This window comes from Astatotilapia calliptera, chromosome 20 (assembly GCF_964374335.1).
Source record: "Astatotilapia calliptera chromosome 20, fAstCal68.1, whole genome shotgun sequence".
NCBI classification, from domain to species: domain Eukaryota; kingdom Metazoa; phylum Chordata; class Actinopteri; order Cichliformes; family Cichlidae; genus Astatotilapia; species Astatotilapia calliptera.
The window spans coordinates 33,242,353-33,268,989 of record NC_137441.1 but is presented as its reverse complement, the minus strand read 5'-3'; the positions used below and the strand labels follow the sequence as shown (position 1 = coordinate 33,268,989).

Below are 26,637 nucleotides of genomic sequence, written 5' to 3'. Positions count from 1 at the left end.
TCTCGGGTATGTTACATTGGCTGTGTGTCCTTGCATGCACATGCCCGTTGGAACTCTTCAGAGCCCTCGTGTCTTCTGCGTCTGCTAATGTGTGCGCCAGCAGCCCAGTGGTCGCTGTGGTAACTCATCATTAGGTGATTAATGGGGCTGTGACGAGGCTGCAGTTTAATCAGGCCCGGTGTTTGTGTTGAAGCCGACGACAAGAGCAGCTGCCCTGTCAGTTGGTGTCTGCTCGCGAGATGACAGCACCCGCTGCTGAGGACTGCCGTTGTCAAATGTTCTTCATTGTAAGTGTGTGTGTGTGTGTGTGTGTGTGTGTGTGTGTGTGTGTGTGTGTGTGTGTGTGTGTGTGTGTGTGTGTGTGTGTGTGTGTGTGTGTGTGTGTGTGTGTGTGTGCGTGCGCCAAAAGCCTTTCTTTCACCTTTTGCTTTGCTTCTATTCTTCACCTCACGTTCTTTCTGGCTCTGTCAATAAGCACTCGTCCACTTCCAGATATGCTTTATAAATTCTAACTCAAAGCCTTCGTTGCTTCACCTGCCTGAATCTGTATCCCTCCCTCATTTTTCACTCTTCGGCTTCCATCCGGTCATCATGACCATGGTATAGCGAGTGCTGATTGCCTGGTCTGATCCCTCTGGGGGCTGTAATAACTATTTCTAGTTAATTTGTTGCAGTGGGGGGTAGTAGAGGGGGGGCAAACACTGGCTTTAAATGAGTAGCCTCCTTCCTTTGTAGGCGCTGTGTGCAGAGGCTGTGTGGTGCAGACAGCGTGCTGCTTCAGCTTTGCGCACTTTGCTGTTTATGGAGGATTTTTTTATTATGACGTGGGGAAAGTGGTGGCTGGACAAAGATAGCTGCAAGTGGCTGAGCACCAGGCATGGCGAATGAGTGACTCTGCCTCGATCCTCTGCCTTTCCTTACCCAGTGGATTGCTGTATCCTTCCCTCCAGAGCTGTCGCTTCACATTAACGCAGCGGTGACTGTCAGCCAGGGCAGAGGGCTGGGGTGAGGGAGGAGTCCAGTAAGCCAGCAGAATTGAGCCTGGTGTCAACAGAAACGGTCTGCAGAGAAGCCAGCCTGTTAACTCTGTCATTGAGCTTTATGCTGCAGCTTTCCCGTGGCCTTATAAACTACAAACAGCAACTTCTGCCAAAAGAAAAAAAAAAGAACCCTCATAGCATATTATCTCAGAGGAATTCTGTTGGCTGGCAGCAGCTTCTTTACTACCTTATTCAGTTATGACTTCCCTTTAGCTCATTGTGTTACAAATACTCTAGCCGCGGCGCTTGTCTTCCTGTTGTTCTCTTTTACCCTTTAATAAATCTGTTTTAGCACCTTTCTGAAAGCGTGGAAATATGTTAGAGCAGGAAGCTCGAAGGTTTTGTTCTTTCATAAAGCTGCTCTGTGCTCTCCGGAGCATACTTGGCTGTGGAGGAGAATGCCAGCAATTACTGTGATGCTGAGAAGAGTCGGCAGAGCAGCCTAATCTCCAAGAACTAATGTTGCGTTTCTTACCCCCAAAAAAGGTGTCATCCAGTATTGAACAACACTTTTAATGTTGTTTGTATTTTGTAAAAATGGTGGTTATTGATCCGAGTTAATTGCGCTTCTTCTTTTCTCCACAGCTTTTCTGAAACACTGGGGTTGTTGGAGTGGCCAAATTTTCCCTGGATTTGACTGGTAAATTCAGAAGACTGAAGCCCAGGCTCACAGTCTACCTTTCACGGAGGCCCAGCCGTGAGAGGACTGAGGAAGGCACGTGGCGGATCATGACGGCCGATAAAGAAAAGGAACGGGAGAAAGAGCGGGACAGGGACAGAGACAGGGACCGGGACAAAAGAGAGGCCGGCAAGTCCCGCCGGCAGGATGGGGACCGGGGCGACCGTGAAAGCGAAAGCTCTCGGCCCAGACGCAGCTGTACGCTGGAGGGTGGGGCCAAGAACTATGCAGAGAGCGAGCACAGCGATGACGAGGACAACGACAACGGGAGCACCGGCGGAGGCAGCGGCACGGCCGAGGAGGCTGGCAAGAAGGGCAAAAAGAAGATGCCTAAGAAGAAATCACGCTACGAGCGCACAGAGAACGGCGAAATCACATCCTTCATTACAGAAGATGATGTTGTTTACAGACCCGGAGGTAAGTCCCAGGAACCCTTAATCTAGTTGTGTGAGCCGGTGGGCTGCATTCATCAGCTTGGCTACTAAATGATTAAACTTTCCCAGGTCATAAGCCCACATTTTCGAAAGCATACTTCACTGGATTTGTCAGATGCTGTTTGCAAACACACCATTAAAATTTGGCTCTTCTTCCCTGAATCAAGAAGTGAGAAAAGCGAGAAAGCAGTGGTGGTTAAGCAAGCTCAAGTGTGAATGAACAAAAGGACCCCTCTGTGATGCCCATAAATGTCCTGAACAATTCAGTTTAATATTCGTTATGCAGCATCACTTTACATTTTACAACAGTAACCTCATGGCGTTGTCAGTGTTACAGTTCCCTTTGAGCATGCACAGTTGGAGATCATGCTCTAATACAAAAGCATCCTCTGTTAGAGCCAGTGCCCCATCATGACGGGTTTTAGGAAAGCCTGTGCATGTTTTTGCATAGCTTAGCTTCAGCGTCACTTGCACTTTTTAACATAAGCCACTTTCTTTAGACTAAGTTTATTTTAGGCATAGGGGAAAAACTGACATTGATTTATCAGTGATTGATTCTTGTCACCTCTGCTGCCATAAGCTGCTGAGGAATTGCAGATTCTCCAAAGTTGCAGTTCTCCAGCAGCAGAAGTACTCCTTCAGGCTAGAGGCCAATGCATCATACAATCAATTCCAAGTTGACCCACTCTGAGCTTTGTCTTGAGCTTAGTCAATAAAGCAAAGTGGTGCTTCAATAGATGATACGATAGAGACAGCCATGATAATGATTTCATTCCAGCGCTGTCTGACTCACTGAAAATATGCTATCTCCTCTGGGGCCAAAAGGTACTCTACTTTCTGGGAGAGGATTTTTTTTCCCGAGCTACGGCGGTATGTCTTGAATATGTCGAATAAACGAGGATAAAAAGAGAAGCGACCTTTTTCGTGGCTGTAAACACAGCCCATCTTTTACTTGCTGTTTAAATTAGTTGTATTAGAGGCGGAAATGTCAGCACTGAGTGACGGAAAGAAGCCAGGCTAACTAGCTGTGTCTTTTACACCGCTCACTGTTATCTTGCCTTGCACCTAAATCATTGCCTTCATGCTTTTATATTTCTCTGGGAGCTTGCAAAAGGTCAAGTACTGAGGGAGGGGAGTGGCCCACTCTGCTCGGGTATTTAATGGGAAGATGTAAGAAGTTACAGCGACTGTGTTAGGCTGTCTTCTTCAACAGTCTACCCAAACCACACGTCCAGAATCATCCTCAGGCCTCCTTTTATTCTATTTCATCTACTAAACAGATGAATTCCAGTAGGTGCAGTGAAACAGCCAGACCTGCGCTTTCAGCCTAGCTGCGTAATCCGGTCAGCTAAATTATCTCTGCGCTGGTATCAGTGGAAGTCGTCAAGCAAGCAGTCACACTGAATCAAGCCTTGTTGTTGCTCACACTATTTCTGTCTCTATCACTCTGCGGAGGTCTCCACTGAAGCCTTTTTTACTTGGCATTTCATGTTTAATAGAGAGAGCACCGACGCTGGGTCTCATAGTCGACCATGCGAGGTAGGGGGCGGGCTGGGGGAAAGGGGTGAGAAAACAAAAACAGAAGCAGTCAGTTATATCAATGAAACATTCAAAAGGCATATAAACAGAGTCGACCGTCTCAGTGGATTAGCTCCTCCGAATATTTATATTTCCACAACCGAGCGAACAGCACGGACAGGGTCTGGTTGATGTGGAATATTTACGTTTCCTGTCCTCTCCTTCTATTAGTTTGACATTTGTGGAGTGGCCTGAATGTCACAGCCTCCTCGCGTCATGTAGACTGAAGCTGTTAAGATTGGTTTAGATTAGGAATGAGCCACGATAGGGTAGTGACAGCCCCAGCGTCGGTACACTCGTTTGTAATTTACCTCCTGTTGTCAACATGGAAGATCCTCCACCTCAGCAGCCGACTTCCTGCTGTCTCCTCTGCTTATTGTTCAAGTGACAAGTCGTGTTTGTGCACGCGCGTGTGTGCTCGCTTGTGCGTGTGTGTGTGAGAGTGCTTGTTTCCTACAGCTTGGTCATTGGTAGCAGCCTTCTTGCAATCAGATTTGATGTGTGCAGCTTAGGCAGGCACAAAGCCTGCAATGGATTATGCTTTACTAAATGTTAAATCCCTTTATAGCCGGCTAGTGACACACAATATGTAAAACTGACCACCCTCCAAGAGGGATTTACGCCACCCCAGATGTGGGGAGGGGAAGAATGTGATGGAGAACAGCGCAGAAAGCGAAAGAAATCGTGAACCAAAATGCCGTTTTGATTGCTTTTGTCACAGGGGAGATTTAGAAACATACAGGCCTGTGTTATCACATAAAAAAGAACAGTTAAGCTAGTATTGAAACCATCTCCCTACTCCTGGTCCTCAGCCACCCTCCAATCTCTCTGCTTAGCCTTTCTATCCCTTGAAGATGGGTTCAGGCAGCTTAGCGCACATCGATTGGATGGGGAAGTGCAATCGGCCAGTAGGTGGGCCTGCAGCTAACTCTAGCTTTGCTGCTGTTGTAAAAGGAATGGAGGAGTTTGCCTGGTGGTGTCCAGGGGACTGTGTCCCGGGCCATTTGTATGATCGGCTGCTGGGGTGAACAGCTAGCTCGAGCAGACATGCCAAATCGATCTGTACCCTGTGGCTGAGCTCGCACCACTTCCCCGGGCCCAGCCAGACACCTCCAAAGCCTGTTCTCTACATTCATCCACATCCCCACCCTAGATTATAGATCCTCTCTCTAGAGATTATACACACTGCTGTGGTGGATCAATAGAAGACACCCTAGAAGCATAGAAACAGTGCGCACACATACATAGAATGCTGATAACCAGCATTTGTGTACTGAAAAACATACATACACACCCTGTCACATAAAAAGGCATACTTTTAACAGTTGGAAACATGGTTCCTATCTCTGGCAGACACACACCATACAGTGGAGCTAATGGAAACCATCCCCCCTCCTCCTTGTCCTTCTCCCTCACTGTATGTCACACAACATGGCTACTGCAGCAGAAACACTTGATTCATTTTAGTCATTTTTTTTCTTGGCAAGTGTAGATTTGTGTAGAAGGTGAATCATATATGCAGAAAGATTGAGGCTAGACTGAGAAACACACTGTGTGTGTTGAAGGATTTGTTGATGTGGGCAACTGGCACTCCTTGCTGCAGTCACCACAGAACCCTGGGGTCATATGCTTACATGTGTGTTTGTGAGTCTTGCTGTATCTCTGTAATGCACAAATTCAACCAACTACAACCAACAGTTGTTCAAACTTTAGAACAACTGTTGGTTGTCCCACAAACTTGCCATGTTCTTTATGTTTATAAGGGCTTCAGCTATCCTTTTCAAATATACACTCATTACCATCAACCTGTTTTAGCTTTGATTGTGCAAAGTTACTATCCAAAATAGAACTACCCACACTGATCATTACATGTCTAAATTGTTGTCAGTATGAATCTTATTGGGAAACCAGGAAGTTGTGAATCTGTGAATGTTGGACTAGTTTTTTAGAGCCAAGACAGCCAGTGTAGTACAGAAAAGGCAGCACAACCCATCCGCTACCACAGCTAGCTGTCGATCAGTTTGCAGTTTCCATTCAAGCTAACATAGGGGACAAGCCCTTGGAGTCATTTCATATTGAAACATAGCAGTGTGAATCTGTAGCCTGTCGTTAACTGAACAGATCTATTTTTAAAAGGGCCCTCTCCGCTCTCCCATCTCTCCCCACGCTAGAGACTCTGGGAAAAGGGCTTTTTAGTGAAATCCAACCACCTGCCGACTGCTAAATGAGAAAGCGTGGGCTAGCCGAGAGGGAAAGGAGAGGGGTGGGGGGGGGGGTGGTGTTGTCAAAGAGCTTCTGTTCTCCCCTAGGAGCTCAGTCAGCTGTAGGCCTGCCCTATTGTAGAGAGCTGATGGTATCGCTTGCCAGGTATTTCCCACTGCTTTTCCAGTGAGAAGAAGGGAGACTTGTTGGGCTGGTTGTTGAGACGAGAGGAAGGAAAGTTGGGGAAGAATCAAGTGTCTGTTTACCTTCAGGGCTCGACTGCCTGTTGCGCACCCCGCTGAGACTAGCCCAGCAGGAAGTGGCCTTGGTCATCAGCTGGTCTTGCTCAAGAGAGCTGCGGTGAATCACTAGTTGCACCACTCTTATCTTTCTTCTATCTATATTTCGTCTCACAGCTCTGTACTTTCAGTATTTCATGTTGTGTGTTTAATTTTAAGATCAGTAGGTTCAAAGAATATTGTTGGGGGTGGGGTTGTTGCTGTCGTTGTTGCTAGCTTTGCTAAAGCCGCACACATCTTCATTGCCCGTTTGAGCCGAGCACCACTTCTGACAACGCAGGTGCGTCCTGCCTCTTGGTTATCACTCACCACCTGCAAGCACGGCTTAAACAAACAGTCCCTTTTTGATTTAATAAGCCCGTCTTGCTTCCTAAAATATGCACCCCCCCCTTCCTCCCCTTACCACTGTTTACAAAACACTGGCATACATGGCTGTGTTCACAATGTGACCTTTCCATTGTTGCTGGCTCATAAAAGAAATCCAAGCAGATATTATCTAAGAACTCCACCTCCTACCCACCCCCACCTCCCCTCCTCTGCTGGAATGCTGCAGCAAATTAAACAGCATTTTATTTGCTTGATACGGAGAAGAGAATAGGACATGCCTCCTTTGCTGAGGCTAGGTGTGTTTTAGATTAGACATGCTTGGCAGCCATGAGAGAATGGCTGGCTGAACAATGAAGTACAGCTGAGAAAAAAAAAGACTGAGTGTGTGTTTGTGTGTGTTGTGAGGTTGTAACAGTGAAAATTCAGCCGCTTGAACTCAGCAGGTACAGTTTAAACGGAGAAACAGCCGCCACCAGGATCAGGTTTCGGTGAACTGCACTCTGTTACTTCTTGATTATCTCCCTTTGTCGAAGTATCAAGCTCGCGCTCCGTCTCTCTCGGCGTTGCAGTCAGCAGTGGATTCCAAGCAGAAAGGCGTAAACGTATGGTTTTTGAATGATTGAGCGCTCATGTGCAAAAAAAAAAAAAAAAAGCACCGCCGTGGCTCTCCTGCCTCCTGTGAAGCCTGCATCCATTCGCCAGAACACACTATAACCCTAAAAAAAAAAAGCCCATCCCCCACATGGACCCCCGCCTCTGTTAAATACCTCGCCCCCTCCCCTTTCTACTTCTCCACTTGAGCGAGGAGACCCATTTCCAAATGCACAAAATGGCAGGAACGTTTAACCAAACCAGGCAGACCCCCGGAGGAACCGCTTGGCCCGGTTCAGCCTTCCTCCCCGCCTAACCCCCCACTCACCCACCCAAACCTCCCCGAGCTCCGTCGCCTCCTCCTTTTTGTTCAGATGACAGAGTCTGAAGCGTTAACTTGGATTTAACTTTCACATTCATTGAGATTCGTGTTCGAGTCAATTTCAGAGAAATGCCCTTGAGGTGGTAGACTTTTAGTACCCAGGATGAATTCAGAATGTGCTTTTGACGCTCGAAGAATAGACTCGCTTGCTGTCTGTGAATGATTAAACTAGATCCCCGTCTCTCTCTCTCTCTCTCTCACTCTTTTTTTTTTTTGCCCTCCACCTATCTTTTTCACTCTTGCTGTCTGTTCTTTGTGCCTGTTGATGCACTCTGGGGTGCAGACTCGGAGATCTGGCCTCTCTAAATGAATGTGCTGCCGAGGTGAAGGGACACTAAACCCTAATTCCCCCGATTTGACTCCTCCGAAACATGTCATCTCATTCAGATTAGTCTCTTTTGTTCTCTGCCCTCCCCCCACTCCCTCCATCCTGATCCTCCCTCCTCCACCTCCTCCTCTACCCGTTTCTCTCTGTCTCTTCCTCTACACACACACAGACACACACACACACAGTGTGTTGTTCACAGATCACACAATAGCACTGATGGATATTTTCATTCATGTTATCTTGTAAATGACTTCCAGGGATGGTGTAGAGGAGGGGGGCGGGTGGTGGTGGAGAAGCATGAAGAGGGCAGTAGTGAGAGAGATATAATGCGTCACTCAGAGCCAGCAAGGGCGATAATACCCCCCCCCCCCCCACACACACACACACACCCACTTCCCCCTTTTAGAACAGCTCATTCAGCCTCCAGCAGATAACAAGCCCACCCCGAGGTTACATACACAAACACACACGCGCGCACACATAGCTTTTCAAAAAACAAAGCCCATGATGTCACAGGCGCACATGTACACAGCAGCCCCCCTCTACAAATGGTGTCTTGGGTGTCAGAGTCATTTAATGTCTTTTGCCACCTCTCTGTTCCTCTGCAAGCGGTAAGATAAACCACAGCCCGATCGATAACTCTGTTGACACAAATAAATAACAGATGATGGCAGCGTCGGTCGCTGAGAGAAGGCGGCTACGCGATCTTTTGTTAGGGAAAAGTGTGGCGTAATACTTCTGTGAGGAGCAGCTCAGCAGGTGTTTCAGCGAGACGAGCGCCAGCCATTTGTGTTGTCAGTGTAAATGTTGTCGATGGTGGCGTTCTCTCTTTCTTTCTTTTCTTTTTTTCCCCCCCATGAGTCAAAGCTCACAGAGCTGCGAGATATCGCCCTCCTTCATGGCTGTGTGTGTGCATGCGAGTTAATGGCAGCAGAAGCGTTACACTTTTCCTCTCCTCGCTGCTCCAATTGGTAGGAGCACCGACCCTGGGAGCATTCAAGTAGCTTTTGTCACACTGCTTCCGCGTGTGTGCGATCTGTTTCTCAATCAATTAAGTGAATGGCTTTTGATTGCTCTGCCTGGTATAAACTCCTGTTTTACACCAAAATAAATCATTTTACACTCAGTTTGATCACACTCCTGGTTTTGTGTTGCAGTTAAGAGCCAAAGGTGACTGTTATGCTAATTTGACTTTTGTGAATTCACATCTCTCGCTCTCTCTCAATAATCATTTAAAAACCTGGCTGTTTCTGGAAAGTACTGTGGCGGGGTGAGCAGTAACCATTAGCTGTGTCCCCCAACACCACCACCTCCTCCTTTTTTTTCTCCTTCCTAACAGAAGTGGCTGTGTGTTTTTTGTCCTCTGCAGCGTGAATGTTTTTGTTAAGGAGATGAGAGTTCATGACCTGGCCATACCACCAGTCACATTCAATTTAGCCACGCAGCCAGCCGGCCCAGCTCCTCTCTCTCACACACACACTTTTTTTTAATTGGTTTGTTTCTCTCAGAGTAACCCAGAGCTAACTGTTGGCTGTAGTTGTCATTTTAGTAAAAAACAAGTCACAGTGAAGACTTGAGAGGTGGGATGGGGTTAAAGCTAGTATTGCTCACTGGTGTATAAATGGAGTGGAACAATAACATAATTCCCCTGGGGCGTAATGTTTGCTTTGGAAAGGCAACCTTGTAGCGCTCCAAAAGTCCTTAATCCTATTACTCGCATTCCAATTGAATTTGACTCAAGGAGGAAAAAAATGTCTTTTCAGCAGAGGTAACAGCACACAAAATAATATATTACTGAGTCTGGCTGCTTAAAAGCATGAAAGCTTTGAGAAGTGTGAACATCTCCTGTTTTTTTTTTTCTCACTTGCAGATTGTGTGTACATTGAGAGTCAGCGGCCCAACACTCCCTACTTCATTTGTAGCATTCAGGATTTCAAGCTGGTGAGTAGATTTCTTTTTATTGTTCCACTTCCTATCAGCCTATTTCATGTCCTCATTTCCTCACACCAACCCATCCATACATGGCATACAAGGGAAAGCATACTATTGTTGAGAAGAAATTCCAAAGGAAATCGGGGCAAAGCTGATTAAATTTACATAACAGATCATACTGAAGTGCTGATGGATTATATCATCAGTTTGGGGGTTTTTTTTTTTGTACTGGCAAATAAAAATCCTTCAGCGAATCTTAAACACCACTAACCTTTGCAGTCCACTGGCAGTGTAATAATGCCTGTAATGGAAATATAGATGTTAGTCGATGTGGTTAATTGATTTAACGAAGGAGACCTTCACCGCTTTTCAATTGATTTTTTTTTTCCCTTTTTTACGACCTAATGTGGCCAAATTGCCTCTTTTGCTGAATAAAGAAAGAAATTAGTTTTTAATTTGCTGATGAGAATAGCTGATTCATCAGGCTCGGTCACTTTAGTGAGACGGTGCTTGTTTTCTGCGCAACAGGACACTTAAAATTCATCACAGCCACACACACATACTCACACTGCCTTCTCCAGAAGAGGAAGTTGAGTTCATCCGTAATAGATTTGTTTTTGTCTATGCAAATAATAAAATAAAGGGCACAGTATTATGGTTTGAGAGCTTCAGTTAGTTTGCTATATGGTAATTGCCTTTAATGACACACTGCACAGTTTTAGAAGGAGTTTCACGACTGGGTGCAGATTATCTTTTTTTAAGTAATTTGTAATTTGATGTAAAATCCTGGATTGTCTTATTGCCACACTGTGTCTTTTTACACTAATGGCACCAGTGGCTTACCCCATGCTGGATCTTTCCTAAAGGCCGATGCACCCAGAAGATTGTTTTCTATTTTCGGGCCAACCTTCAAATGGAAATATTTCACTGAAGCTTGAAATTCATTATGAAACTGAATTTGAATGTTTTTAATTGGTCTTTTGCGTGGCATTCGACTGCTGCGAACAAAAAAGCGGAACTCATTTCGGTCCAGGTTTGCAGTAATGTGACCACTGTTTATTGGGAAAAGACTCTTGGAATTTGTAATGAATGGGTTTGTGTTGCCTTTTGAAGCCACGGCAAAGCCTCCCAAGTATTACCTGTTTTTCAGGAGATTGGTTGTCTAAGCAGAGCACAGAAGACTTTGGGAGGGGAGGGTTGGGCCAAAGGAATGGCTGTTAGAGTCAGAGGCCATACTTGGTGCTTTATGAGACAGGGGAGTGGTGAGGGTGTGTGTGTGGCCTAACATCCACCGAAGGAAACCAGAATTGAGATTCTAAAGTAATATAGATAAACATTTTGTGCTTAATTTCGCACTTTTTCAGTTTTAGGTGGGGTGGATTCTAGACAGGTCACCTGTCTTTCACAGTCACAGCTAATTCACTGAAGCTTAAATACATGTTTATTTGTAAAACTGGCCAAAAATAACAAGAAAATGCACAGATGTCTATTAAGTTAGGTAAACATACTGTACTCATATACCACCTTTCTGTTCAATTTGAGCAGCCAAAGTGCTAAAGTGCTTTCCATTCACACACATTCATACAAACGCTTATTTCTATGCCTAAGCCTTGCCTAAAATTCACACACACAGACACACAAACACACACTGGTGGATGCTGTGAGGGGCAAGGCATGAAGACTACAGTAGCCCCTCTTAACCGCTACATGTGGACCAATTACTTGTTTATCTACACGTTTATGGATTGTTTATTGAGAATATATGAATTCTAGTAAAGTGATCATTGTCTTTTAGGATAATTACACACACTTGCAAATGCTTTTGTGCTCAATGGGAAGCTGAGTGTAGAAGGTTTTTCAAGGTGAGCTGCAGGCCTTGCAGCTAGGCCCCACAGCAGCGAGGCTTTAATCGGATTGCTTTCAGAGACTGCTGAGGATGGCAGGAACCTTTTCTTATGAACGCATGCACACACACTCGCACGAACACCCACGCACTTGCACCTTGATTAAGAGCGCCAGAAGAGGTCTGGGGCAGGCAGAGGTAATTGTCCAGGGAGAGAGGCAGAATGCTAGCTACATTAGCTGACCTCTCTCTCTGTCTCTCTGTCTCCCTCTGTGTCTGTCTCTGTCTCTCTGTTACTCCCTCCCCCAGTCCGTCTGTAATTAATGAACAGCCATCTGCATTCTGTATGTGTTTGAGCAGACTGTACCCTTGTCCTCCTATGTTAAGACAACAAGCCCCCGCTGGCTCTCTAAACACGTACAGCATTTTTCAGTGAGCTCACTTTGTCACTGAACTACAAATCACACACACACACACACACACACACACACACACACACACACACACACACACACACACACACACACACACACACACACACACAAAAGAAAAAAAAAAAGCCAGGCTACATTGAAAACTCGTAATCTCTGTTTGGTAGTCTAGCACACAATCCTCTTTTAGGATGATGGCTGATTTAGGTTGTAATTGCACGTTTGTATAAACTACCATCTAGCTGAGCCAACCTCGATTCTACCCCCGTCACCCTGCGCTCAAAACTGGGGCACAGAGGCCTTGTGCTTTTGGGAGAATAAAATGCTCCTTCACTCATTCGGCTCTTTTGCAGAACATAATGGTCAGGCTAATCTCATTTCCTCTCCCTGCCACGATATATTGAAAGGAAGAGACAACAGGCAACATGAGTCGTATAACATCAACTGCTTCTCTTTATTTCCCATCTCCTCTCTAACCTCCCTCCCTCCTTCTTCCTCCAACCCCCTCCACCACCACCACCTTTTCTTGCTGCACAAATTATCGATCACTCCACCCCACCTCTGCGTGGTGGAACAGGGCTTTGGAGACACAGCAGAAAGGGGAAGAAATTTTATTGGTCCTGAACCAAACAACCTCATCAATATTGCCCTTCTCGTACCTTTCTCCTTTTTCCCCAACTCTCACTTGCCTTCCTCAGTCTTTAGGCCATAACAGTCTCAGTTGTGTACTTTATCTAATGACCTGTGAATCCAATTAGTGGGGTGTAGAAATCCTGAATGCAGCCATCAATCTCTCCTGCACGCAAAGAACAAGGATTGAAGCCGGCCTCTCTGTTTATGTATTTCTTATCTTTTTCTCACTTGGCGTTTTCTCCACGTCGAGGTGATTCTGAGCCTGTTCTCATTACATATATGTCATCTACCCCTTTTCCACACGCATACACAAACACCAAGATGTCCATTCAACAATAACACATGCAAAAAAAAAATCAATTCTGCGTCACTTTTAGGGTCATTGTGGACTTGGAGGGCAATCATTTTTGCCTGACTCGTTTAGTCAACAGTGGCAGCTTTGGTGCCCACTGCAACCCCTGTGACACATTGATCCATCCATATAGAGTTCCACCTCCTCCCTCCCTCCTAACATGTCTGCCAAGATACGGAGATGAGCAGCAGCGGACTGTTTCTAAACCGTTAGAAGCGGTAGTGGCGTGGCGAAGTGTTAAAACACTCTTACAAAGATGAAAATCTCTGCCGCCCACATTTCAATTATTAAAAGTGTGAAAGTTTGCAGCAACATTAGTAAAACTCATCAGTTTTCGAAAATGACAAAAATTATTTGCAAAACTTGCAGGAGATTAAAAAAAAAACAGAAATAAATGGTGGCACGAAATTGTGACTTTAAATGAATCAAAGAATGATTGAAATGTTTCGTTTAAGGCGGGTAACATGGCGGGTATTGTAAACGTGCATCACAGTGCATTCTCTCGGATGTGATTAGTTAGGTCAATTAAAGGCCTGCAGTCCTTTAGGCTGTTCTCCCACAAGGGCTAGTTTCTGTTTACACCCAGTGCCGTGACCTTGTAATGTGTTACAATCTATACTGGATGAAAGCAATGCAGGGAGCTTGCCAGATACAGACTTGTGTGTTTTTTATCTTGTGCGTGTCTGTGTGTGCTTGCGCCGCATTTCTATTCTGGTCACGCAGCTTGTATTATGATCATGTACTTTGATACGTATTAATCTTGTTCTCACGCGAGTCGTATGTCGCCGTGAGAGAAGAATCGAAGACAAAAAGCCGCCTGACAGAAACTGAGCGCTGAGCAGTCTGCAGCCATATCTGCCCATTGACCCTGACTTCACCAATCCATCCTGCTCTTCTTACCTCAATTCTCTCCTCTGTCTCCATTTCTCTCCCTCTCACTCTCTCATCTGTCTGTTTCTACACTTCATTCCCCTCCTCCCCCCATCGTCCCCTCTCCTCTTTATCTGCTGTCACTCACCTCCCTCCCTCCTCCCATCCCATGTTCAAGCCATTGTGCTCGTGTCCTCGACGCTCATTGACCCTCCCACCTCTCCTCTCTGCTTGTAGCTAGCCTTATTTGCTGTTATTGGCCAAGTCAGCTGTGCCCCATCCTCCCTCCCGTCCTTCCTTTCCCTACATCCTTCTCTTTCCCTGCCAGCAACCCTGTCTCCCTCCCTCTTTCGTTAATGGAGTGATTGCAGCGTTTCTCCCTCGGGGAACAAGGGATTGAGGAGCCCAGTACACCAACACACAAACATACAAACACACACACACCCTCACAGTCTTTCTCTCCCACTGTTAGCCTCACAAACAAATGCTCATCTCCACCCCTGGATCTTCCTGCTTATGGACATTTAATTAGATGCCACGTACAATGCAATTATCTTGCCAGGATTCGTGCTCATATGTTGCAGTCCTGATCAGCTACAGTACAGAGCACACTGTATTCACTGGTTTTCATTATGTCCCGTCATTTAGCAGCAGTGTAAGGTTATAACCACCCGAGATTGAGTGCGCTCTGTTTCGTCTGCGAGATGTGCACAGGTTAATCTGCGACACGCTTTATGTTCTTTGTGTTTGTCCAGGGAAAACATGTTGTGATGTCGTGTTTGTACAGGTCTGAGCACTGTCAAGTAACACGTCAATACATGCACTTGGCATGTGTGGATGCGCATTACTGGAGATAATGATGTTAAGTCTAAATGATGAGATGTGTCGAAACCATAGGTGTTTCTGCAGAGGATAACAGATTGCATAGGAAGCGTAGCTTATTCTGCTGTAAGGGTTTAGCTTTGCACATGGGGTGATTTACATCTCCTCTCAGTGTCTAATCTCTGTCTTTACGGTTAATAAATCCGGTTTGATGCAAAGAAATGGCCCCAATTTGTTTCGACATATCACTCGCGTCATCCTCTTTTATCATAGAACTCTTACAAATAATGGCAGCAGTATTTTGAATTATCTGAATGTATGTGTTTAAAATGAAAAGGATTCTTTTATTTAACTTCATTCAAAAGCATTTTGATGCATTTTCTCTTTTGTGATGCTGAGATGATATTGTCTATTTCCTGAACCGGTTGGAATAATTAATTGGCGGGCCAAAACATTTAATTAGCAAAGAGCTTGCAAATTAATGAGGAAAACTCTGCATTTTCACAGTGTGACACGGTTGTTTGTGGGACTATTATAGAAAATCAGATGCGTGGATGTGCTGTAATATTTTAATGATGGCACAAAATCCCATCTCAGTTTTAGTGCTAGATTAAAAAAATATGAAAAAACCCATCTACCAATGCTAAAGGTGCACTGCAGACAGGGGTGCAGATTTAGAAGCCTCTAAAGCTCAGTTAGTGGCACGTGTGTGTGATTTAATGAGTAAATCATTTATTGTTAAGCTTTACTATCTGTGTAATCGGGACACATGCACCGTCTGTGTGTGGGTATTCACATACATGTTTTCTTTAGATTGACATAACAGTTAATGTGTCATGTTAACAACATGTGTATACCTTCTTCATAAACACGCACACATGTGCACACCAAATGCTAATTATATCTCTCACAACTGATCCCTGACTGTTTTAGCTGCTGTATAACGTTCAGCCTTGGAAAGTGCTTCCTATTCAAAGTCCATAATTAAAAATGTTTGATAAAGATGCAAATTTATGTGCATAAATACGCATGCTTAACATGAGCACTTATTAGGTTTTCTGTGGACCCTGACTACAGTCCTAATGGAATCCAAAGTGCTGAGAATTAGTTTAACAATGAGATCCACGGGCTAATTAGCTTGCGGCTAGCTCACATGCACGTATTCAGATCCGTGGGATATCTGTAAGTGTATATGTGCTAATGGAGCTTGCGACCGTCCCCGCGGTCCATCCCCACATGTGCGGTGATTCAGTGAAAGCAAGCATGTCAGACTGTTGGTGCTGAGCCACCGAAATGACAGTGGGAGGTTTACTAGACAGCCATCACTACTTGTCTCTTGTCACTGCCTGGAAGGCTGAGCTTCCTCTTTTTTTTTATCTCCTTTCTCCCTTTGCGGCCACCCTCCACCCCACCCCCATCGAACATTTTGAAATGCAATTATGGATCAGTGAGCACCACCATCAGTCGTACTTCTTGTTAATATTTATTGAGTAGAGCAGCAGCCGCTGCCATCTCTTGAGAGAGGGGCGCTACAGTCATTAGGGGCAATTTTGTGTGTTTGTGTGTGTGTGTATATATTCGTGTGTGTGCTTCTCAGCTCTTCCTTTCATTCCACAGTCCACTCAGCTGCTGTAAGCGAGCTGCTACATTTCTCAGGCATGAACATGTGGAGGTGCACTCTTTCACAGTTGCATGGGGCTGTCTTAAGTGTGTGCTTGTCTCTGTGCTCTCTGTGAGGAAGCAGCTTTGACAAGGGCATCTAGGCGTCTACAGACATGGCCGGCCAGGCGAGCCTGCTGCAGACTGTGTGATTGAAGCATCCTGCCTGTAATGTTCCCCCATTGAGTGGCAGCCTTAAAGCAATACAAGCACAACACAGCAGCTATTAAACACTGAATGGCCATTCACTTCCACTTGGCTGCAAAAGGGAAACAAAGCAGGATTGTTTGGGGGTTTTTTCTATTTGGACAAATTCTGCTCAGATTAGCTATCTTCATTTGACAAATGGCCCACTCCCTTTCCTCTCCTTGCATTTGATTATGACTAGACCCAATGAGCAAAGCATTTTCTGCCACTGTTTTGGTACTATCGTGCCACTTTGTCCATTGTGACCATTTCGATTCATTCTTCTGTTCTGTGTGAGGTATGAGGCACCCTATCCCGTTCCCTCCATACTTCACTCGCGTTTCTCACGCTTGAATTTTCATTGAGGTGAAGCCATTAATGTCATTCTCTGGAAAAACATTAGGTCATTAAGCTGCCACGTTGGTGACCAGCTTAAAGCAGCTGCTCTTTCTGTTCATGTATGCGCTTACAATTTTTGCAAGACTGACAAGCCGTAGTTCTACTCTGGTGTCGGTTTGCAAGCGTGGTGCATTTCTCAAATCAGATGGAGACAGGCATGCGTCTCTCTGACAGCTACAGAGCCCCGTCTCTGTTGGGAGACGGGTTAGATTGATTGTCCACACCAGCGCAGTGATGAATAAATAAAGCAATACAAATGGCAAGGTTGAGATAACAACACATTTCAGGCCCAGCAAGTGGAGCAACTGGGATTGAGCTCTCCTTGTGGGTATGAAATGAAACCTGCCCAACCCTCTGCATGGCTCTTCGACTCTTCTCTCCCTCTTTTCATCTTTTTGGACAGATAACACTTTTTTCTCTCACCCTCACTGCCCTCGCTGTGCATTAGCTAAACGCTGCTATGGAAACTAGTTGTTCAACCAATAGGATTATCTCTTTCTCTAGGATAGAAGACGGGAGGGGAGTGAAGTAGACTGAAATCAAAATGGGGTTTGTGTGTGTGTGTTTTTTTTTATGAGTGGTGATTACTTTCCCAGATGGGGTGTGGGCGCAGCCTGCGGACAATGGGGGGTTGGTCGGACTGAAGGGCCAGGCCAGCGGCCGTAACATTTTCAGAAAGGCCCAATCAATAGCCACCTCTGTGACCCTTCACTGCTAAATAATTCAGCAGAGAAGCCTTTTGACTACTTTACCCCCCCACTTTAGAGTCTAATTAGTTTACTCTGACCGGCTTGGCCTCATGCAAAGATTTCATTTTATTAGTATTATTTTTTTCCAGGGATAAATGACATTTGGGACCAACATTGAAAATCAAAGTGCTTTTTTCACCTTTTGTTGCCACCTTGTTAAAATACTTGGTTGCTCTGCTTCAGACACTTTTCCTCTTTAAAAAATTTTTTTAGTTGAATACAATTGAAAACAACTCTGATTTCTTTGCATTTTCATCACATGAACTGAAGTCACCATGCACTGGAGTTTAGCACCACACTTTATCTTAATAGCAAACAGACACTGCTGCCTTCTCTGCTGCTGACTTTGATGAGAAAGCAGGAAAAACAAATGCCCTTTTTGGCACAGAAGCCTACAAAGGCAGGCAGATTTGATGCTCACATAATACACAGGACTCCCAACCTGGTGGTATGGGAAAATAATGGCAGCGCCTGTTTAATCACTCAACCAAGGTCTTCCTATTGAAAAGAAAGCATCCTCCCCCTCGTCCTCCATATGGGGCTGCACACTAAATTAGAGGGTGAAGGTTTCTTTGAAGTAGGCTAATGTTCACAGCGTCTCGTAACCACTGGGACCTTAAATTGTAGATAAGACTCTTCATTCTGTCTTTGCTCACTCATCATTTCCATGGATTTTATTTTTTCCGTGTCACCTTCCTGGTCGCTGCAGTGAGTTTTGTACTTGGAGAATCTCTTGTGTCTTCCTGGCCACCCAGTGCTGAGTGTAGTAACCAGACACTAAACACATTTGCGTGGACTGGTCAAGCTTTAATTGGATTGGCCTCTGCTCTGAAAACGGATGGCTAATTTTACCCCCACCTCCTCGCCTTCTCCTACATTACATTACAGCTACACACACCCCCACCCCCCGCCACTCTTTTCCCTTTTTCCAACATTCACTTTTCCCCTCCCTTTCTCAGCTTAAGGAGGTATCTGGCATGCTTCACCACTGGTGCTCAACTTAGCTCAGTTTAATTTCCAGCTTGTCCAATGTGTGACATGCCAATAAAAAAAAGAATGACAGAGAAAAGGAGAGAAAGAGGAGGAGGAGGGGCGAGAGAGTATAACGCTGTGGAAGTGGAGATTTACAGTGGTATCGGGTTCACACGCTTCCACCAGGGCCCTATCCCCCCCCCCCCCCCCCCCCCCCCCAATCTCTATTAAAGAACACATGGTGCAAATTAACTCTTGCCAGCAGAGAGAGCAGAGGGAGGAAGGAAAAGAGGGCAAAGGCATCGGTCAGAGACAGGGGAAGACACGAAAAGAGGAAATTTCAGGGATTGCCGTGAGGTCTGAGGAATGTAGCTTTTCGTAGCTTGGATCTCGCTCGCCTCGCAAAGCTGTTAAAAACAAAACAAAAAAAACAGTGACATCACCACAGGCTGTCATCTCCAGCAGCTCCCCTGCAGCACCACAGCGATCTCATACAGACCTTCTGACACTTTGTACATGTGCTACAGCTTGAATGACTGCTAACTCTGTCCTCCATCTAAAAATGCTTGTTGATCTAATCCAACACAACTGGCTGACATGTGCTCGAGCTTTGATCATTAAAAGGGTGATGTTGGTCTGTTTGACAAGTCTGATTCAGTTTCTTGAGAACAACTCAGTCGTTATATGCGAACAAACCTAGAGACCAGAGAGTTTTACCAGACATATTATCAAGATTTACACACTGGAGGTACTCCATAACCAACAAATAAAACACTGGAAGGGCTCATGGTTGCAGCTTTTGCTCTCATCGAAGGATTTTAGTAGATTTTGTAGAAGCTTTCAAACCATAAAATGCACCAATATGCCCGATGATTGACAGAAAGGTGACTGCCTTTGCTCGCGTGTACAATAGGGCATAGAAACAGGGTTGAAAAGCATAGATAAAATGTGTTTTTCCTCGTGTTTCAGGTAATGACAAATCTGTGCTGGTCTTTTCTTAGACACAGAGGGGAGGATTGTGTATTTTCCATTCTGTGCGTCATATTTCCGCCTGCAGTGGCTGCGGCTGGTGCTGCATGTGCTTTGATGGGCAAGCCTAAATTGTGTTTGCCTGTCTGTCACCACCAATGGATCACATGGACTGAGGGAACCGCAGCTGCGAAGGCTCGGAGACGCTTCACCACACTTGCACACACACTTCATTTATCCTGCGGATAGGTGTTTGTGCCTTCTTGCGACTTGTATCCACACACAAAACGTTGCACACTTCATTATTCCTGCATTGTGTAACGCCCCCCTCCCAAGTACTCTGCTGTGCTTCCCTAAAAAACAGTCCAAACCTCTAAATTCTCCACCATCTCCTCCACTTGTCTGCTGTCTGGCAGTACATACCTCAGACTCCCTTTCTCTCCTTCTCAGCAGTAATCTCTCCCAAACATCATCCCTACTGAGATTTCACAGTACTACCAGTTTATTTTATTGTTGCCTCGATCTTAAAAAAAAGAAAGAAGAAGAGTATGCTACGAAGCTGTATAAACAGTGTCTGTGATGGTAAAGACATTTCCTGGCATCAAAGGGCCGAGCCGTGCTATCCCCTCAGTAGCTGTATTCATTTCCCCTCCTGCCACGCTCAAATGCTCTTTGTTCCTCTCTTTATAGGAATGTACTTAACAGTTTGGCAGTGTTGTGTTTGTGAACAGAGCCGCCTTTGTTCCAGCAGGCAGTTAACACTTGTGTACAGAGTAAAGGGAGGAAAGTCTGCGTTATTAAGCCCACTGTTAAATTAGCCTAAGCACTATCTTAATGAAATGATTAAAAAAAAGAAGTACAGACCTCCCTTAAGTCTGTCTTTTTTTTTGTACAGTTGTCAAATCCATTACGTTTTATCTAGTGGCTTCTCCCCTATCCCCCTTTTTAAAGCCAAGCTTCTGCCCTGCATAGGAATCTGTGTTGGGAGCTTTATCTGACATGCTATTTAATTCCTTCTCTTGCTTTTCTTTTTTTCTTTCCAGAGCTAATTGAATCACGTTTAAATTACATTATTTTTTTTAATCCAGATTGAACAGGCAGCGTGCTTTTATAGGGATAATGCAGTCAGCTGTGTAGACTCTTAACTGCACCAACTAGCTATCGAGCTTAATAGCCCACTTATAGTTTGCTATCGTGGCCAACCCATTTGCGACTGAATACGTCTTCTTATATTTTACCTTTCTCACCTTATTCCGCATTCTTTTGTCTCCTCTTTCCTTTCTCTCCTCTGTCTGGCCCTTGTGATTCATCTTGTGGCGTCTGTGCATGTTGGGATGGGGATGATCTGATGGCGGCCCAGCACGAGGGCATGTAAGAATTAGCTCACAGACCAGCAAGAATTAAAAAAAAACAAACACTCACTGTCTTCCTCCCACTTCTCTTTCCTCCTACCTTCACCTTCCTCTCCAGGTGAAACGGAATGATTTAATGCGCGGCCCTGTCACAGCAGGTAATGGAGTTGGCGGATGAGTGCGGAGGCTCTTTCCATCAGCAGGCGGAGGGTGTGAAGGGTTGATGGGGGTGATCGAGACCCCCCGTATGTCTGGGGTGTGCTCCTTGGATAGACGGCGACCTCTCGTCCTCTCCTCCCCGCAGAGCCAAGAAACGCACATTTACACCAAACACACACCTCATTTCTCCAACGTCAACCTCGCAGTGGAGCTTGTGCTTACGCCGTTTGAGCTGTAGACTTTTGACAGGGCCGGTGGGGGACTGATGAAGCTCGCTGTTAACAGATGGCTGACTGTCTCCTGGAGTACTTTTTTGGCCCAAAACGTCATCTCTAAAGATGCCTCCCTGGATCATTAGTGGGGTTTTTAGATGAGCCTACTCACAGCGATAATGAGACGTAATGTTATTTATTTGTCAGCTTTAACTGTTTTTCTTATTTGAAAGCAGCTAATTGATTGTGTCATTCGGTTGTAAGCGAGACATTTTCTCTAAATCACTTTGACCCTGTCTACGAGGTTATAGTTGTAGTGCAATACGAGTACTAATCCAAACAGTGGAAGGTACAGGGGAAGAATATTGATTAGCTCTATTGATCACATTCACACTGTCCTTGTTCCCCCCTCCCCTTTTGTCTTTATCTTAGTTTTGATTGTGCTTACCTGTTAATTAGTCACAAATGTTAGTGTTGATATTTAAATGTTTATTGATCTAGTACTTTTTAACTTATTAGGAGGGGAAAAGGCAAAATTAAAAGCTGAATTGCTTTATTCGCTCATATGCATTGTGTAATAATTGCAAAATCATTGTTTTTGCATCAAAAAGCTAACCCCTTCATGCTCTCCTGCTCTGTTCAGTTTCCGAACAACAGTTTAAAAGATCTTTTGACCATTTCAGATTGAATTTGTGAATTCAGCCATAACCCGGCATATATTAGCATATATAGCATAGCTGGGGAAAGGCGAGATAGGCTGTGAGCTCGGCAGTCATACGCTGTACATCTCTGCGCTTGGCTTTGACTGGTTTTTTCGAACAGTCTGCTTCTGTTTGTGCCCTCAAATGCAAAAGACTTGTTGCCCTTGTGCCAAGAAGCATTGTCAGCGCAGACTCTGATGGAGTGTAACTATGCTTTTGAGGCGTTTGGTTCTCTCCTGCATTGTCATTAAGAGCAGTGCCTTTTTGTGTGATGCATGAAACAGCTGTGTGTGTGTGTGTGTGTGTGTGTGTGTGTGTGTGTGTGTGTGTGTGTGTGTGTGTGTGTGTGTGTGTGTGTGTGTGTGTGTGTGTGTGTGTGTGTGTGTGTGTGTGAGAGAGAGGGAGAGCGCCCCGCCCCTCAGACTCAGGGAGAGAGAGAGATCTTTTCTGGATTGGGAATAGCATAATTGCATCACAGACAAATCTCTTAATCTTATTGCAAATTAGGGAAAAAAGTAGAGTCGGGGAGACCAGTTGTGCAAGGTAATGCTTCCGTAGCATTGTGTAGCAATCTATTATGTAGCAATCTATTTTCTGAATTTCTTTAATGCAGAGAGCAGAACTGATTAGGTCTTAGCTTATCAATGATTTAATAATTAATAATTTAGCTTCAGGCTGGTTCAGTATCAGGTTTGACTGCCCATCCATTCTAACATCCAGTCCACCTTGGGATTAAGCAAAGATATTGCTTACCCTTAAGAGTAGCCGTGGCTTTTTTAGAGACACTAGCTCAACTCATTACACAGCAACAGCTAGCCATAATTAGGTGCAAACTGTTTGCTGCTATGCTAAAATGCCATTTAAATGCCAAATGGCAGCGAGGGTGCGTATAATATGTGGGATCTCTGGCCTGTTGGTGTAGACACTCCTCTGGATTGTTGCTGCTGCCGGAGAGAGGTTACACAGAGATAAGTGGTTGTTCTTGCTGCATCAGCCCACACTGCCTACGTTAGCTCATCGGCTAGGACTCCCCACCTCAAACCTTTCGCACTTCACGCGCTATTGTTAGCAGAGATACTGTCTGGTCAATTTGAGAGGGTTGGTTAACAGATTAACGTCCAAGCGTGTACAGACGAGCCAAGAGCTCCTGCTGCTCGTGGGTTTTTAGGCGGGGGCGCGACTTCATGGCTGTCCATTCACACGTGGGGAGATATTTTTATGCTCAAGTGGACACAGATGAGCCGAGTTTGTGATTAGGTATTTTTCTTGTGCTGTTCTAACACCCACTCCTAGCTGTTTTATTTCACTGTTTTGACTTTAGTAGGAGAGCTTTTGGTGTGTAGCTGGTGAGTGCAGCACCGCAGGCCCATATAAGGAGTGTGTATGTGCTCCGTGTGGCTCTGCACAGAATCACAAGGTGTCTGGAGTCCAGCTGTCAAGCCCTACCACAGCCATCTTTAGCACCAACCTGACAGAAAACACTAGAGCACAGTCAGCTTTATGCCAGATGGCTGGTGTGCTATGCTAACATGCTATAACAAAGATGTTTATTATGGTAATATGTCATGGTAAGCTGGCAGTCACTGGGTTTGATTGAGTGAAAAGAAGCAGTGTTTTCACTGGGCTGGTGCAGCAGCCGCTGAGCTTTATAGCCTTTAAAGTAAAGCAAGGCTACATGTCCCACATCCCTACCGAAGACTAATGTGTATGCTTGTGTGTGTGTTTGCATCTCTGTATGTGAGCAGCGTGTGTAATCACTCCTAGCTGGCGGGCTCGGAGGGAGAGGTGGAATCAATGCAGTGGGCTATGAAGAAAAGGAGGAGAGGGAAGGAGGAGGCTGATCAATATCATAGCAGCAGGGTGGGGTAATATCCACTTCATGCAGAGCCGCCACAAACGGGGAGGATTGTGGGAGTGAAGCAAGGGGACACAAAGGAGAAGGCGAGAAATGAGAGAGAAGAGGAGAAGGAGTGGCAGTGGTAAAAAGATGCAAATCTCCATGGCGCCTGTAAACAAGAGGCTCTGTGTCAATCACCAGATGAAGTGGCACATTTAGCATTCTCCTCTCGCCCGCAACCATTCCAGCACTGCTGGGGATTGTTTGCTTGGCAGCTGGCTGCCCATTGGTCTGAACCGGGGGGACTGGGCGTGGCTGCGTGGTGATAACGCATGGGCTGCCATGGCAATGATACCCACTTTTTTAAGAGAGTCATCAATAACACCCGCCCCGTTGTACTTCACATACTGTTAGTCAATGTCTGCTGGATCATTCCATCATAAGCCTATCATATCGCTCTCCGCACGCAATCTGTTACACGCATCCACTCTGTTACAAAAAGCTGGCTTTAAGAACACCTAATCACACTCTACCCAAGGACAGGTGGGTGTCAGACACACCACCAGCAACGCTGGCTGAAAAGTGAACCATCTTCACACATACGAGCTGCAGAAAGTGAATCTCCCTTTATGTTGCTTTGTTGTTTGAGGTTGCGTGCGGCCCACCAGATCTCATGCCAATGCTGATTGCACGGTATGGGGAACTGTGTCTCCTTTCTGCTTGATTTAACTTCAAAGCTGTGACTGGGCTGAGCAGAGCTGGCTTCGTATTGCCGTTTAAAGCTGGGAGACAGGATGTGATGGCAGACAACTGAACTGTGCACTGTAAACGGACACTTCCTCTGCGGTGGGTAGGAAGTCCCCGCCAAACCATATGGTCACACTGGGATGCACAGATCATCTGTGTGAGTGTGTGTGTGGGTGCATTCCTTAGGTTCTCTCTCCATGGGGTTCTGAATGTGTTTGTCCATTTATTCGTCTTGTTTTCCTGTGCATAGTGTCTGCCCCTGTACATGCTGTTACAACTAATTGCATTGACCTGGCTCCTCATCTGTCAGAGCATAGAGCCGTTTTTAAGGTGGGGTAGATGTGTGTCTCATTTCAATGATGGCGGCGGGGCTAAGTGAAGGGTGAAAGTGAAGTGAAGAGGTGACTCGCAGACAGGAAAGCACTGCCTGAGACACAGCAATGACCCTCCCACCACCCCCCTCTCTCTTTTTGGTAAACAGTCATTCTCCTCTCCTCCCTTGACAGAGTGAGCTGAGGCGCGTAATTCCCTCGTCTACAGCAAAATCTTTTACCTTCCCTACCCCAGTCTTGGACTCTGCTGCACAAAGCAAATGCTGCTTGAGCCTGTGTGTGTGTGTGCGTGTGCGTGCGTGCAGGTTCAAAGTATGCCTTTTGATTTACAGGCACATGCAGATAAATGGGCGGAGAAGGCTTTGATGTGCCTGGGTTGCAGAAAGTAGAGATGTTGGTGTGTTGTTCAGCCTCTTTGTCTCACCCTCTCTCTCCTCTCTCTCGCTGTGGGTGCTGTGTTTGGGTACGTGCGAACGATAACCAGCGTGTTTGACACGCCGCTCGTCATGACTCTGTTGTTTTTCCCATGTTCTGCATTAGCGAGCAATTGTTTACTTAACCGTGTATGTTTTATTTTTGCTGGAGTTTGGGAAGTCAACCGCAACACGAGACCTCGCAAAGGATCTGCAGCTCTTAATTCGCAGGGCTTAAAATATGCCTGTTTGTTCCTATTCAATCAAGACACTTTGTTGGTTGTCCTTGCAGAACGGCCACCCGTTATATCAATGTCACGTCAGCTGAATGTTTTTTTTCTTTTTTCTTTTTTATCTTGCATTTAAATAACCTAACACAGTGGAAGAGGAGTTTAAACTAAACGATCGATTATGAATAAAAAGGTGATGCATCGTATTGAAAGTCTTCACCGAATATGTAACGTGCAGACAAAAAATCTGAAGGTGTTCAGGTGCTCAGTTAATGCAGATTAGGATGTAACTTACAACTCAGATCAATCATTTATAGATTCCTGCATCTTTTATCCTGTCAACCGCATCAGATTTCTCGCCATTATTCACTTACATTAAAGTCGCAGTGAATTTATTTGTATTATTTTACACTAGATTTAAATGGAAAGTAATTCTAGCCAGCTAATTTACATTTTTCCCTTTCTTATTAACTCAGCCTACCTTCAGTACCTTCGGGATGATATGATAGCAAAGCATCTTTTGATTTTTCTTGTACTTGAAAGTTAAAAAAACAAACCCGAGTTAATCATGTAGGAGGAACCTACAAAATATTTAGCTTTTAATACTATTACAAAGGTCCGGTATTTTCCATCAGACTCCTTAAAAGGTGTCGGATCCATTTGAGGAAATGCATTTTTATGTTTGATGCATTGTAATGTGCATTTTAGGCATTTTTTAAAAAACAAAACAGCTGCATCCCTATCACTTTAAATTCATTGCACTTAAAAATACACGCAGAGACTCCAGCCCATAATCATGTTACAATATGGCGGCTGTTCTTGTCGGTCTAGACGAAAAGTCGTGCAGCACAGCTCCTTCTAGCACTGGGCCAGCCTTGTTATTGCAGCTGTGTTGTCTACAATACATCTCTTGTTGCAGCACAGCAGGAGGCTGCTCAAAGCTCCTGGCCTCTATGTGGGTGTGTGTGTGTGCGTGT

At 45.2% G+C, this 26,637-nt stretch overlaps 1 protein-coding gene across 4 annotated transcripts in view; it reads left to right on the top strand.

The window, feature by feature from the left end:
- Positions 1-26,637, top strand: part of rerea (arginine-glutamic acid dipeptide (RE) repeats a) — a 130,529-nt gene that overhangs the window by 57,573 nt on the left and 46,319 nt on the right. For all 4 annotated transcript variants that reach the window (XM_026153750.2, XM_080295448.1, XM_026153755.2 and 1 more), the window contains 2 exons: positions 1,626-2,136; positions 9,731-9,801. In XM_026153750.2, the coding sequence (XP_026009535.2) occupies positions 1,770-2,136; positions 9,731-9,801 (438 nt within the window). In that variant the 5' untranslated portion in view covers positions 1,626-1,769. The remainder of the gene's footprint in view (positions 1-1,625; positions 2,137-9,730; positions 9,802-26,637) is intronic.